We start from the raw sequence: 16583 nt of genomic DNA, 5'->3' as shown, positions 1-16583 counted from the left end.
TTGCGTCACGGCTCTGGATTCATGGATAGCACTGGCTAGATATGCTTTTATTGACGCTAGGCCGTAGACGAAAAAACGAATAGACACTGATTTTATGGCTGTAGATGTGCTTTTATTGACACTAGGCCGTAGACGGAAAAACGAATAGACACTGATTCTGTATATGTTTTTTTTATGCTCAATTTAATCAAGTGGTTTATGTTAAAAATAATATTCTTTTGTCACGCTTATAGATTCTACTTCCAGGGATCGATTGATCTAAATTCTATATTTGGTATGAATAATAATACTATTTGTGCTCATTAATCATCTATTTAACTAACATTGTTTTGCTTAGTCAATTAAATAATAATGATAATAAATAATTACTGATTTCATTTTATCATTATCAATCCATGTTCGGCTCACTGCTGAGCTTGAGTCTCCTCTCAGAATGAGAAGGGTTAGTCCAACACGCTGGCCCAATGTTGGAGGTGCATGCCCCAGACCGCATTCAAACTCACACCGTCCGGAATCTGAGGCAGAGGTTATATCCACTGTGCTATCACGGCTTTCGTTGATTTTATTTACCTAATAAGTAATATTATTGAAATACAGCTTTGACACTAATTGTTCCTTCATCAGGTTGCCCTGGCATAGGCCTCCTCCAGACACTTCCTTAGGTGCTTCCTGCTGTCTGTTTGAGGTTATCCTCCCATTTCTGGCAGGAGCGACCTCTTTTCCTTCTTTTAGTCATATGATCATCGTTAAATAGACGAGTTGAATGAGCTATCACACGTATTTTTATTCGCGGTATTATACACTGTTAACACTATTTGAACTATTAACAAGTTTTGAAACATATTGATCGGCCTATATTAAACGTTACAGTGTTAACGTTATGTGTATAACAAAAATCATTTATAGACCTATACAAAAGTCTTTGAATCCCTTTTTAGATGAAATCTGTATACATAACTAGCAGATTTTATCAAAATACCGGTTTAGAAAGCAACTGCAATAAATGTAGGTACCAAAATAAGACACAATAAAGTTTCCGGTTTTGTATTCCGGTTCGGTGGCTGACACTTTTGCTCCCTTCTTCGTTATTATTTTTGGGAATTCGTGGGAACGTGGGATGATTTGAGTTGAGCTTGCTTGTGTGCCTCCATAATCATGATCATCATCATCTTATCAGCCGATTGACGTCCAATGCAGGGCATAAGCCTTTTGTAGGGACTTCCAAATATCACGATACTGAGCCACCTGCATCCCTACGACTCTTGCGAGCTTGATGAAACATCGTGAGGGAACCTGCATACAGAGAATTCTGCCAATCTACGCCAATCCGCATTGGGCCAGTATGGTGGACTATTGGCCCTCTCATTCTGAGAGGAGACTCGAGCTCAGCAGCCGAATATGGGTTGATAATGATAATGAATAGTACCAATAAGATTTTGTTGTCACCACGTTAGTCACGTTACCCTTATCATCAGTCCATCAAGACGTAGTTTTAAAGCGCTCATTGTGTTATTATAAAAAAAGGTAGGTATATCTTATCTGGGTATCGCAGGTTCTATGAGTATAACACGTATACTACTTGTCATAAAAAAACATTGTTTAGTCTTTCAAAAATATCATAGACACCTAGCTCAACGATACTTTTACTTCCTATTATTTTCAATCAAGTTGCCTTCCGTTGCTTCGGTTTATCCATCACAGTCGACAAAAAATCTGCCTCTATCAGTCTACACAATCGTTATATAGACCTTTGGTTAATATTCAACTTAAACTAAAGGGACTAAAACATGTTTTGGATTGAACGGCAAAATGTACGATGGTGAATATCGGCAGTGCAGGCTATAAAAGAAGTGATTCGACGAGCGTTTCGTCAGTTTACAAGCCCGCTATAATAAGATATAGGACACTCTATCACCCTGGAAGTCTTTATTATGTTCACTGAAAGTTGGATAAAACTAGGTAGCTAGGTATCCTAAAACTTTAATCAGAGATAAGAATTTTTGTACGCCACTCGTTGTGAAAAGGTAAAATCAATTAAAAATTGCTATGATGAAACCAACACGGAACGAAAGATACTCTTATACCTTTTTTTATTCATTTGGAGTTTATTGGAGTTTACTCCTTATGAATCGATTTACTTATATAAAGCCCCGGTATGAAAAAAATATGGGCGGTAAAATTCGATTAACGAATGACAGCGTTACGTTTTTGTGTGCAACCTATTCTGCGCACCTTTCACCGTGCGCTGCCGCCAATATTGTGCACGCTGTTGGCGGGCGTGCACGCCGCGGCCTGCTGCTCCTCGGTTGCGCACCTTTCACTTTTCAGGCGTAGGTTATTGAGATGTAGGTACATAGTGAATGCTGCGTCGAAGCTGACACACAATTTTTTTTAATGTTTTCAATTTAGCCCTTGACTACAATTTTACCTGATGGTAAGTGATGATGCAATCCAAGATGAAAGCGGACTAACTTGTTAGGATAAAGAGGAAAATCCATACCCCTTTCGGTTTCTACACGAAATCGTACCGGAACGCTAAATCGCTTGGCGGTAGAAACCGCCGAAGCCTCCCATCAGCCAGACCTGGACCAATTAAGAAAACCTCACAGCCCAGCCGGTGATCCAACCCAGGATCTCCGTCTTGTAAGTCCACTGCGTATACCACTGCGCCACGGAGGCCGTCAAAACATAACGTGTACCTAAGAACTTTCCAATCTAAGAAAATCCTGGGTGATCATCGTGCTACGAAACCTGCCGTCGGTAAAACTTGGACATTCCTGCCGTTTTCTGCCGGTTATCGGGTTCATTATTGGTAATTGTAGTCCACAATCAAATCTCTATCTACTCTAGGTGTAGGTCACTACCCCTTGAACCAGCAAAACTATGATTTATTGCGGCTTCTTCGGTTAGACCTACAACTATATTATATTACTGTTTTTAGACAGTTTGTCATGGAGTATCTCCGCCTCATCATCTAGACATGCTTCTTATTTTCCTGAAAATAAATGATTTCGTTTCGTGCAATTTATTTTGGTCACGCACCGCTCGAGCTTTCGGGTCACGTCGGTTAAAGGGGTGAAGCCGTAAATTCGTCGAATTTTTGTAATAGCCGTCATCAGACCCGCAGATAAGTAGGTATCTATCTTATTTCTCATTTCTTCTAAGGCGCTGCACGGTTATGCTCTATAAACCTACCTAATAGGTTTGACGACCACCGTCGCGCAGTGGTATGCGCGGTTGATTTACAAGTCCTAAGTCCTAAGTTCGATCCCCGACTGGGCTGATTGAGGTTTTCTTAATTGGTCCAGGTCTGGCTGGTGCGAGGCTTCGGCTGTGGATAGTTACCACCCTATGGATAAAGACGTATCGCCAGAAAAGGTGTGTGAGAGAGAGAGAAACGGTAAGTGTAGGTTGGCCGATTTTCTCAACTCAAAGTTCCGAAGAAAAACAATATTTTCTTAACTCATGTTTTGCCACACAAGTCAACTACGGGACTAATAGGTAGTTAAATACCTTAAGTAGGTAGGTACCTACATACTAATACGGATCGTAGTATTCTCTGTGTAGAAAGTTATACAAGTGCGTCCACTTCCATCCATATCGTACGAATCGCACGAATTTACCGTTAAATTAAAAATACGTTTTTTTTGCGACCTGTCCTACATTAGCGTATAAGCTATTTAAGCAATTGCTTAGGGCATGCCATACTACCAGAGACGGCCGAGAAAAAAATAACCGACATACAACACAAACACAAGCTACACAACGTCTTCGCCGGCGAAGATGAGAAGGGACGTCCGGATTGATTCACTCAGGCCACGGTTTATCCCTTCCCGAACGGCCCTCTGAGCCGAGTCCGAGTCTCATAGGAGACGCCCTTAGAGAGTCGTTCCGCCCTTTGTCTTTATTTCAGCTTTCGGGTTTCATCAGGCGATACTTCTGCGCTCGTCCGACCCCTCGGTGTCGTCGTAGTGGTCTCGTAGGGGGCCAACGGCATTTACCCGACAAGAAAAAAAAAACAATAAAACAAAAATTAAAACCCTTCGAAAATTCTAAAAAACGTTAAATCAGTTGTGCCGACTCCATCTAGCACGGGATAAGAGCAGGAGTGATGTGTGGACGCCTACCATAATAGGGAATATTGTTTTTTTTTGCTATTAGAAATTAAAGAAAGATTTACTAAATTTTCTACGTGTCTCACTACGGACCTGAAGCAACGTCGGGAAATGTCGACCCTACAATTTTAGATTGCGAAGAGCGATATAAATCGATTATTCTTATACGTAACCAACGTATAATAAAATAGTAGGTTAGAATACCTTCAAAAATATTTTATTTTATGCGAGCGAAGGCATTTATTCGGTTAATTTATAGAAAATCGATAATAATCATAAATAAATAAATAAAGAAAAACTTTGCCAACTAAAGTTAACTATGATTTCTGATTTTTCATTTTGTTCCAATGGTCTTATGAAGTTTCGCCAATGGGTTCAATATTATATCTTGCGAGTTTATTTGAGTTCACAATAACAGAATGTTATCGTCAGACTCTTGAAGAAACTTGTCCATTATGTTGGAAACTTTGCGAGCTACGGAGAAACTCAGTATTGGGATATTATTTTTGCTAATACTTACGTCAGTTTGTTGTAATATTTACACTTTCTTTCATTCATTGTTGCTTTTAATATGTCTCTAATTAAGAGATCTAATGAGAAATGACTATAAACTTTATTATGATGAAAGAGTTTTTCAGATAGCATGGGTACGGTCACCTTAAGACGCTCACAATATACTTGTACATATGTTTTTTGTGACAATAGGTACTATTATCGTGAATCGCTGCAAACATTAAAGAGTGAAACGAACTGTCACTATACCCACTATACCCATGATATCTGAAAAACAATACACTATCTTTACTTTGAATAATAAAAATTTTAATAAAAAAAATACAACCGACTTCAAAACCTAAAAACGTACCCACTAAACTAAAAAGTGAAAAATAACATATGTTCTACCTGCTGATCAGTATGAAGGCGGTGCTAAGCCGGTGATGTATTAATTCAAGCCATGTGAGAATATCTTATAGATTTAGATTTTACAGACAGTGTTGTTTCATGTGGTCCTGTCAGAAATGGCTTAAATTAAGACAATACCGGCTAAGCACCGCCTTCATACTGATCAGCAGGTAGGTACATACATAAAAAAAAAAAATACCGACCGAATTGAGAACCTCCTCCTTTTTAAAGTCGGTTAAAAATGAGCACAAAGTAACTATTTATTTGTATCAGTTAAATTGCCTCATTATCATTATCAGCTATTGTTTAACTTTGTTACATAATCAATTACGTAAAACACAGCAAGAAAGAAATATATTAGTAAACATTCCTTTCTCCTTCGATTTATCAGCACCGGTGCTACATGGAGTGGAAAGTGATACGTCAACAACCCAATCACGTATCCACTTAGAGCTTAACAAATAGCCCGACGTCTTGCTTCTAATATTGTATGCCAGGTAAGATTTTTGTTAATACGAGCGTGGAAAAATACAACTTATTCGAAACAGTTTAATTTAAGATGATCCTGTTTTTTAGAAAAATTGTCACCTTTTTTAATCATGTTAATATTCGAGTCCTTTCCAATTGGTCTGAAGACTGTCTGGCTACAATAGTTCAACAGGCAGGGATCGAACCTGTCTCTCGTTGTTAAATTCGGCTCCTTTACCGTGTAGCTATTTTGGTTTATTTCTGATTAGAGGCTTCGTCTTTTTTTCAAGCAACCGGTGGTAAGGGCTCCATAGTGAGGAGTCTGCTCACAATACGCGCCGTCTCAAGAATGACTACCTTCTGTATCCGACCCTCGATCCAGCAGTTAAGTGAAAGCTTCATAAGGTCGAAGCTTTTCGCTTTAAGATCATTGACTAAAACAACTATCGGAACAATAACTCAATATTTAAAGGCTCACTCATTATTTAATCATAATTTTGTGATTGGATTTTTGTGAGAAGGTTCGCCTGGAAATGAAGGTACCTACTTCAAACCTACAAAAATGTGCATGGAATAACATACTCGTAGTTGAATCTGTTCGCTACTTCGGTATGAAGAGTTTGGCTTTTTTTGGTTGTTTTAGGCACAAACATGAGTGTTCAGTCAACCGAAGCTCTACTTTATGCGATTGTTCTTCAAACGGGCCATACAAAATTAAGAAAGAATAATTAGAAGCCACCGTTCACAAATTTTACCTAATCGTAGATACTGGAACGTAATTTTCTTCTGTACCTACCTACATTTTTGTTTTCTTACTTTATTTCTCTATATCTATATGGAAATAAGCTGTTTATGTTCATCTAAGACCACACGTTGGATAGATTTTCACATATTTGAAATGAAGATGATTGTCAATCGGTCAGTCTTCCAAAGTATAATAATTCTTCACATGCAGCTTTTAGTCTTGTTCACATGTGCCATTTAGGTCAAAAAAAGTTCTCCGTCTCCTATATTCTTTCGATTCGGAATTGATTACAAACACTTGAACTTTTTTTTAGGAAATTTCCTCTTCTTTTTGAATCTTGTCAGATTAGAAATATCTTAAACAGTTTTTAAGTTATAACTCAAAAACCCAACCCCTTCTTTTCTTTTTAGTTGTTTGTAACTTTTGCAATTTTTGCATTCAATTCCGAATCGAATGACACCATCAACCATTTTTATAGGAGACGGTGAATTTTTGTTGACCAAATGGCACATGTGAACGAGACTATTTAGCTTTATAGTAGTACACTACGGTTCTTTAATATTACTTATCTCAATAAGAACGTACCTATTTAATTAAGTTCCGTACAATGCTACAAATCAGCATACTTCTTAGTAAATAAAAATCAAAAAAATATATAATGACGCAGACCTACACTACTGGTATAACTAACCTATTGTGTTAATGATTATAAATATTCCAAATGGCAGTCGTAACCGTGAGAAATACATACAAAACTTTCCACTTTCGTGAAACTAAAAGTAATTTAACTTGATAAAAGAACTATTTGCTAAACTAGTGTGTTTTACCGTGCCGTGTGCCGCTAATAAAACATTTAGTTATTCGCGTTCAACTTTCACAGTTTTGATATCATTTAGGACTATTTTACAAATTAGAAAAGTTTTAAACGGTATTACCAGAGTATGGATGATACTTACTGTTTATAGGAATGGTAAAAGGAATAACAAAACCCTACGTTTTCACGAGCTTTTTGAAACTTGATTTTACAAAGCGTAATGTCTGTTTGCTAAGGCCAAATGCAAATGAATTTTAAAACAGCTGTCTAAAATTTTAACATCAATCGATTTTGGACTGGTTTAGCTCCCAATCGATTGATATTAAAATTTGGAAACACTACAACGGCCCGAGGTTTCACTTAATCATGTTTTATACACTTTGTATCTAGTATATAGACCTATATAAATATATATATGTACATTGCACATATCTATACTAATATATAAAACTGAAGAGTTTGTTTGTTTGTTTGACTGAACGCGCTAATCTCAAGAACTACTCGTTCGATTTGTGAAATTCTTTCAGTGTTAGATAACTCATTTATCGAGGAAGGCTATAGGCTATATATTATCCCCGTATTCCTACGGGAACGGGAACCACGCGAGTGAAACCGTGCAACGTCACCTAGTTATGCATAAAAGCGGTACAAAACGGTTCTATTGACGGGTCTTCATGAGAAAGTATAAAAAATTATCTATACTAATATTATAAAGAGGTAAAGTTTGTAAGTTTGTAAGTTTGTCACATTTTTTAAATGGGGTAATCTTCGGAACTACTGGTCCGATTTCAAAAATTCTTTCACCAGTAGAATGCTACATTATCGGAGAGTGCTATAGGCTATATTTTATATAGGTATCATATATATTAGCCGAGTTATCACAGTTTTTGTCATACAGGTCAGACCGAAATTCATCATAAACAGACTTATGCGCATGCGCTGCCTTATCCATTGTGTAAAATTGAAATCAATGTATGGAGGCTTTATGTACCTTTAAAAGTTCTACAAAAAAGTCCGCGACACTATATATCTAACTTCTATATATTAGCAGATATAGTACCTTTTGTGTTTTAAAAATTATAAATTTTATATACTTAGGTTTGCGTCATTATTTATGCTACTTAACTTAAATCCTTATCAAAATAAATTATTTAATAATCACAAGGATATTATGGAGATAAGATTTGCCCTTTATAGTATGTTAATTAGTTTAATAGTTTCGGAGATAATACAAAATTTCTAAAAGACGCAGAAATTCCGCTACATGACGCCCAGCGCATTCAATTACGTAGTTCCCGTTCCCGTGTGAATATGGGGATCAAGCATAGCCTATCACACTCGCAAATAACGTAGCTTTCTATTGGTAAAACAATTTTCCAAATCGGTCCAGTAGATCCAAAGATTACCTCCGACAACCACACAAACTTTACCTCATTATAATTTTAGAATAGAAGTCGCTATTTCCCTTTGTCATCGCACCACGCTCATAGGGCTGGACCGATTTTGCTAAGGGTACGGGTAAGGTAGGGTAGGGCAGGGTACGGGTAGGGTAGGGGTTGTGTAAGGGTAGGGTAGGGGTAGGGTAGGGGAGGGTATGCCTAGGTTAGGGCTAGGTAGTGGTAGGGTAGGGGTAGGGTAGGGGTAGGGTAGAGGTAGGATAGGGGTATGGTAAGGGTAGGGTAGGGGTATGGTAAGGGTAGGGTAGGGGTAGGGTGAGGGGTGGGGTAAGGGTAGGGCCTACCCCTATCCTAGCACTATCCAAGGGGTTGGGAAAGGGAAGATTACGGGTAGGGTAGGGTACGGGCAGGGTAGGGGTAGGATACAGTTAGGGAACGGGTAGGGTAGGAGTAGGGTAGAGGTAGAAAGTTTGTACGGAAAGTCCTTAATTTTTCTAGGTACATTTGTAAATGTAAAATGATAAGCGGACTATTTATTAGGTATAAGTTATAAAACTTGCCAAATAGAATGTGAAATAGGGGTTGAAAGTTGACATCGATTTTTACGCGGACGAAGTCGCGGGCGTCCGCTAGTACATTATAAAATACAGAACTCAACTAAACAAAATCCAACTCGACACAGGTGGTTCTGTAGCGTTAAATTAATAACTTCAGCTATTACATGATTATCAACTGCAAAGTATGTCTATATTTTATTCGTAGAGTAGCTGTTTCGAAGAACACCCATTTCTGAAACAATAAAAATGAAGAATTATCTGATACTGAAAAAATTTTGTGAAAAAATTTATTTGGTCGGCTCAGGGAATTTTTGGTACGAAAAAGGCGTTATAGGAGACGATTCTAATGTTTTATATAAATTGTACACTTACGGTGTATTTATTATTTACGGGTTTATGACTTTATTGGAAATATTAGCTGCTCTAATTGGCGACTTTCCTGAGGACGAGAAAAGGGATTCGATAACTTTCGCTGTGAGCCATACGGTTGTTATGATAAAAATGTTCTCAGTAATATCTAAGAAGAAGTTGGTGAAAAACTTGATTCGTGATCTTATAAAAGTTTGCGAGTTACATGAAGAGGACTCTTTGATGGTGGAGAAATACAAGATAATGAAGATAAACGTGATTGCTTACATCATTACTGTTTATGGTTCAGCTGCTTGTTTTATATTTGAAGGCTTGCGAAAGATGCTCGATGGTAAATGTATTTGGATAATTAAATCATATTTTTAATATAATCTAAAATCTAAAGTTGTCTAAAGGTGTGCTCTGTTTAGATGTCTCGAATACTTCGGTGGAAGTGCCACTACATTCGTAATTTGGCCTTCAGTAGCATTCTAACTCGTAAAGTTCATAATTATACTAGATGGTATAACGGCTTGTTAAAAAATCAGTCAGTAATTGTGGCACTCTCGGTAGTAAGACAAAGTCATATAAAATTATCTGTGAGTGTTTATCATATTAACAGCCCATCACTGTAGAACACAAGTTTCCTCTCAGAATGAGAGGGGTCAGGCCTATCCAGCACGCTAGCCTAATACGGATTGGCGGACTTCACACATGTAGAGAATTAAGAAAATTCTCAGGTATGTAGGTTTTCTCACGATGAGAGTTTGGAGGTGCATGCCCCGGACCGGATTCGAATCTACACCCTCCGGAGGCAGCGGTCATGTCCACTGGGCTATCACGTCTCTCTATTGTGAGTGTTATAGGCTATATTTTATTCTCACGGGAACAGGATCTACGCGGGTGAAACCGCGTGGTGTCTGCTAGTAAATATTATAATAATAATAAAAATCCTATTATTGTTTGCTTGTTATTCACAGGCTCGCATTTTGTGACCGTTGTAACATATTACCCATCATACGGCGACGATTCGCTCGCAGCTGCAGTAGCTCGCATATCAACAACCATTGTTCTATTACTTATGCTACTAACCATGATAATAAACGTAGACGGCTTTGCAATAGCCAATTTGATAATATTCAAATACAAATTTATTACGCTAAGGGATTATTTTGAAAAACTGCGACAAGATTTCGATAAGCTCCTCGAAATTGGCAATCAGAGGTTGGCAGCGGAGAAGTTGACGCAAGGACTTATTGAAGGCATCATTATGCATAAAGAATTAATAAGGTGAATAATATTATTTAGTAGCCCTTAAAAATCTTATTAACCCTCGATGCAAAAAGAGGGGTGTTATAAGTTTGACGTGTCTGTCTGTCAGTCTGTCTGTGGCACCATAGCTCCCAAATGGATGAACCAATTTCAATTTTTTTTTTATTAAAAGTGACTTACGGGCGAGTGTTCTTAGACATGTTTGATGAAAATCGGTTGAGTCGTTTATAAATTGTGGGGGTTGAAAGTGGGGAAGAACAATGTCTGCAAATATACACGAGTGTGGTCTCAAATAAAAGCGAACTGAAAGAGAATATTGATGACTTGATCGAATAAATAATTTCATGACATTCGGGGGTTTTCATGTTGTTATTTACTTTTATTACGTATTAGAGTACTTATTGCGAATTTTACCAATAATATACAAACTTAGGTTGACTTCGAACGTCCCTCCCCCTTTTAACATTTATGTTTTTATTGTGATGCTTTCCAGGATATATAAGGAAATCGACAAAGCATTTGGGACAGTTTTAGCTTTCCAGCTATGCCAAAGTTCAGGATCTGCTGTTTCACTTCTACTGCAAATAGCTGTAAGAATCGCGAAGTTATTGTTTGCGAATTAGTTTTATTTTTTATATTAATTAAACTAGCGGAAGCTCGTTACTTGATACGCGTGGAATTCTGTTTTTCACGAATCCCGCGGGAACTATGGATTTTCTGGGATGAAAAGTAGCGTTTGTATTAATCCAGAGTAATCTATATCCATTCCAAATTTCAGCCAAATCGCTTCAGTAGCCGCAACGCAAAGGAGCAACATACACACTTATACACAGACACACACACACACACTTTCGCCTTTAAAATATTAATGTGAATGTTGATCAATAACCCGTAAAATTTAAAAAACCTTGATTGCGTTTTAGTATCCTGCAAATAACATAGAATTATTTTGAGATGACAGTCAGACACTTTTTTATTTATTGTATTGATATTGATTAAAATATGTTGTCAGCTTTCAGATGAGTTAACGTTTGTCGCAAGAATGAAGATATTATTTTTTGTACTCGCTCTATTTTTCTTACTGGGAGTTTTTCTTTGCAACGCTGGAGATATCACTTATCAGGTATAGAAAATACTCGTATATTACAACAAACTAATTTTTAATTTTGTAGAGACACTAAAGTCATGCATGAGTGCAGAGAGATGTTGAATAGTAGAAAATCTAAAATACAAATGGTTTCAATATATTCTTGAATTTGTTCTTATAATACATCCTATTGAAATTATACCACCTCTTATTAGGTCAACCTTGAAAATAAAGTACAATTTCAGCACCAGTTGCAACCTTTTGTGATTTTTAATATAGTTTAAGAGCTTTGCTAATTATTTTATTATTTCAGGCATCATTACTCTCGGATTCAATATTTTATTGCGGTTGGAATTTATGCAACTATTCAAGCGGAGGCCGTCAAATAGGAAAGCTAGTGTTGCAAGCAATTGCGCAGGCGCAGCGACCTATTGTCATGAAAGCTTTTAAGATGCTCCAGCTTACCTACGGAACCTTCCTCCTGGTATTGACGTTAATATATTAACATTGCATGTTCGTTGATAACACTCCCATGATAAGCGGGCGATGGGCGGAAAGACTGCGCGGGTGTGAAATCGTGCGCGCGGGGAAAACGTGCATTTGTTGTGGGTTTTTCATTCATCATTACACGTCCACCGCCCCGCGTGCTACATCGGGAGTGTTGTGAATGAAGTTGCCAGGCTTTTGCCGTGGCTACTAACCTACAGGCAGAGACGTACCGCCAAGTGATTTACCGTTCCTGTACGATGAAACCGTCATAGGTATGGTTAGAATAAACCTGTACCTCTTCCAAGTTAGCCCGCTTTCGTCTTAAATGCATGTTGCACGTGCATTACTTTAAAATAAAACGTTTGGAACGTTAATAGACTACAAGCATTTGGAAAAACTTAACCTGTGAAATGAACCTATAACTAGGGAAAGATTATATAAGAAAGCTGTACATTAATATAATTGGTCGTAATTCCTCATCTGTACCTGAGGAATTCCATTCACTCGCGTACTCACCTGTACCGCTCAGAAATGACGCCATAGTTATTTTCTGATATAGTATTAGCCTTCTAAGCGTTATTCACGTTGGTTGATTTCACAGGTAAATTTTGCCCATGGTCTTGTAGTCTATAAAGAAAAGCAGTAGGATGTCCGACAAAAGGTTGCCATGAAGATATCTGTCTGGTGTTTTGCATTTTTTTCATAATACTAATGACCCGAAGAAAATACAAAAAGGTACTTTCTAGTTTATTTAGAAAAATATTTTATTTCAGGTGGTGCGGGGGACATATTCAGTTTTCGCATTATTTTACGCTCAGCACTAATAATAATAATAATAATAGATAATTTCTGCTGATTTATTGCAATAAGTCAATAATGGAATTTGTATAGATATATTCTAAACACGTACTGGTAGTAACGCAGGGCACGCAGCAAGTCTAGTATAAATACATTATTACTGATACATCGACAAACCTACCGGCTTAGTATGTTTTATTCCTGTATCACACGCGAATACAGACTGACTTATAATAGTAGGTATATAACAATTTATTTATTTTGCTATCATCCGCGAAAAGCTGACGAAAGCAATTGCACGTTGTAGAGTCAACATCTCCGGATGCTCCGGTTTCAGGGTGAAACTTACGTAGAGAATATTTTGTCGGACCTGGGTGACGTTGTCGCATGGGTTCATCGGCTTTTCGCGGATGATAGCAAAATAAATAAATTGTTATATATTCATTACGAACTTCCGCAAAGTAACGCCTGCTTCTATCCAATAACTTATAATAAAGTAAATAGACCAACGGCTCGAGATTTTATTAGGAGTGGGTTTATGTAGCCTAACGTGGATCGGAACGCACTTGCCTAGAAGATGTCTAAGAATTTTCAATACTTTTAAAATAGCATATACAGTTAGCATTAAATAGCTTGTAGTAGTTATATATTGGGTTATAGAATTTGAATAGTGTCTGGGATACTTAGATAAAAGGTAAACAAATACAAAATAAATTTAGAATATATTTATTTTTATCCCATCCCTGTGTAATCCCTCGTAACAAAGATATTGTATTATAGTTTGTTGCGTTATGTACCTACGTAATGTGTAGAACACAGACCATTAGAACTGAAGCTATAAAATCTTACAAATGATGAATATTTAGATAAAAGATAAACAAAAAGAAATAGATTTGAAGTACTATTTTTTTAGTATCGCTTTGTTTATTCGTAACATAAGTTCCATAGGTACAGATTGGTGAAGATTACGAATCTTCTTTTGCGTCGGGGAATAAAAACTTTCTGCCATAAAAGTATATGAGTTCGTCCCAATACTGCGTCTATGACTTCCAATCTCTTTGTAGCGTGTCCCAAAAGCCGACCCTACCCGAGGAATTACTTTTTCTCCTCTCACTCAGTAAATTGAATTTAAATGAGAAACGTGGATACACTTTCTAAAATTACACACGTTTCAGTTTTCCATGTTATAATTATTAAATGCTTGCGAATTTATTTGCTCAGATACTATATTAATTTTAAATGAAATTATATTACAAACTAAAATTATTATTTATAATTTCTTCTTGAGAGTTCTATGGGTGTGTTCCATTTTTTGTTATCTTTCATTTCGTTGACAGTGTAAAAATTAATTAACTTTTTTATTATATAGCGGGTAAATTAATAAAAAAAAACATAAAAATAAAAAAAAAAACCCTTAAAAATATCACGTGAGTTTTAGCCGTGTTTCATAATCAATTAATATGAATAACACTCAGGATAGTTTAAATTCTAAAAAAAACCATAAAAAACGTAATAATTACATCTAAAGGCTGAAGTACTCGTACTTTAAGATATGTATGGGTTTGCATAAGTTACATTGAGATCCAATTATCTAGAGATCTACCATAATTAATTGAATATTAATATCTCCTCATATCTTATCTAAGATATATCTATATTAATATTATATAGAGGTAAAGTTTGTGGTATTGTAGGGGATAATCTTTGGATCTACTGAACCGATTTTGAAATTTCTTTTACCACTATAAAGTGAGAAACGTAATAGTCCAGTGGATACGACCTCTGCCTCCGAACTTGGAGGGTGTGGGTTTGAATCCGGTCCGGGACGTGCACCTCCAACTTTTCAGTTGTGTGCATGTTAAGAAATTAAATATCACGTGTCTCAAACGGTGAAGGAAAACATCGTGAGGAAACCTGCATACCAGAGAATTTTCTCAATTCTCTGCGTGTGTGAAGTCTGCCAACCCGCATTGGGCCAGCGTGGTAGACTATCGGCCTAACCTCTTTCATTCTGAGAGGAGACTCGAGCTCAGCAGTGAGCCGAATATGGGTTGATAATGATGATGACTAGAAAGTCATGTTATTTGTGTAATAAGCTTTATTTTATCCCCTTGTTCTCACGGGATTAGGAAAACACCGGGGCTTTAGCTAGTATAGTGTGTTATATTCAGAATGTAATGTCACGCTAATACGTTGTTAGTAGAGGAAGTGCGGAAAGTGCTGTGTAAATGTTTGCCGGAATAATGATGCCACGACAAAGGTTAGAACTTTAACAACGTTGTACTTGAAATCTAATTGAGTAAAATTGTTATTAATGTTTACTTTTAGTAATTGTTATTACGCTGTATTCGATTTTTACGCTGTGGTTGAAAAATAAAGGTTAAATTTTCTCCACATGTTTAAAAGTAGTTTCATTAAAAAAAATAAAATGATATACATATATATGTTTTTTGACGTGACAACGATGGAGCCGGTTGCACACTCGGAAAACGATGACATCATGTTCCCTCGCTCTAGGGTTGCCAATATGAGACTATGAGTTTGTTTGTTTGTCTTTAACGCCTAATCCAGTAGACTGATTTTAAAAATCATTTCACATTTTTAGAGAGTACCAAAGACCACGGATTCCCCTTATATTCCCATGGGCAATGTTATGCATTTCATAGTTGCAAAAAATGCACTGCACACTTGAGAACTTATTATCTGTATTGGACTGTATTATCTATTATTTTACTACTGAGTAGCCCTCCTGTCAATGATATTAAATACTGTACTGAGGAAAATACTGAGGAAATTTATACACAACTCAATGTTAGTTGTGGTCTACAACGAACGTTATTTAAGCAAACAATACCTAAATCGTCTACAATTTCGAGTTGTGTGTTCAGGAAGTGTAAAAACTATATATACATAAATATATAATGAAAATAAAGACAAAACTGTGCATGTGTGCGCTCAGTGTTGTAGCATTATTCGGATCACTTTTTGCGGTGATTTTGTAGGGACGTAACCAATCTATAGTACCTACCTATGAAATTATCATTGCCTCCTGTACAGTTTTCTACTGAATCAACCAACACCTTGACGTGTGAAGTAAAACTAGAGTTTAACTTTAGTAACAAGAATACTCAAACAAGGCAAAGTTTGTAGGTATATGTAGAGAGATAACCAGATCGATGGAGTGTAATTATAAATTATTAATCTAACTTTGTACATAGTTCAACGCTATCCAGACTATACCTTGGAAATAATTAATCAAATCAGAGATAGGTTATTCAGAAGATTTGAAAATAGTTACGTATTTTCGTTAATTAGGTACAAACTTTGGTCGAGAATACTCGCAAACTTTCACAAACTGTATATTTATAGGGATAACTTCTTTTATGTTTCATATAGTCGCATGTCGCAACGACTTTGTCGTAGACATTTTGACCATCATTAGTAATCCACTTTTAGATAATACAATCTCTCTCTTCTCCGTCTTTTGTATAGTTACGCTCAAAGATAAACAACGCTCAGTGAGCGGAAAAATAGCTCATAACGCGTTGTGGTCACAGTTAAACATCCACATTGCGAAATTCGTGTTGTGG

The 16583-nt window shown here is 36.7% G+C and overlaps 1 protein-coding gene across 1 annotated transcript; it reads left to right on the top strand.

Moving 5' to 3' along the window:
• The first annotated feature begins 9227 nt into the window (after window positions 1–9227).
• LOC112048335 (uncharacterized) lies at window positions 9228–15323 on the top strand. The gene is made up of 6 exons (XM_024085823.2): window positions 9228–9699; window positions 10328–10637; window positions 11113–11209; window positions 11632–11742; window positions 12020–12190; window positions 12969–15323. The coding sequence occupies exons 1-6, from the start codon at window positions 9246–9248 to the stop codon at window positions 13017–13019; spliced, it is 1194 nt and encodes a 397-aa protein (XP_023941591.1). The 5' UTR covers window positions 9228–9245; the 3' UTR covers window positions 13020–15323.
• The last annotated feature ends 1260 nt before the right edge of the window (window positions 15324–16583 follow it).

This window comes from Bicyclus anynana, chromosome 17 (genome assembly GCF_947172395.1).
Source record: "Bicyclus anynana chromosome 17, ilBicAnyn1.1, whole genome shotgun sequence".
In the NCBI taxonomy this organism is placed as follows: Eukaryota; Metazoa; Arthropoda; class Insecta; order Lepidoptera; family Nymphalidae; genus Bicyclus; species Bicyclus anynana.
The sequence above is the reverse complement of the archived record's forward strand: the minus strand, read 5'-3'. Positions and strand labels throughout refer to the sequence as shown.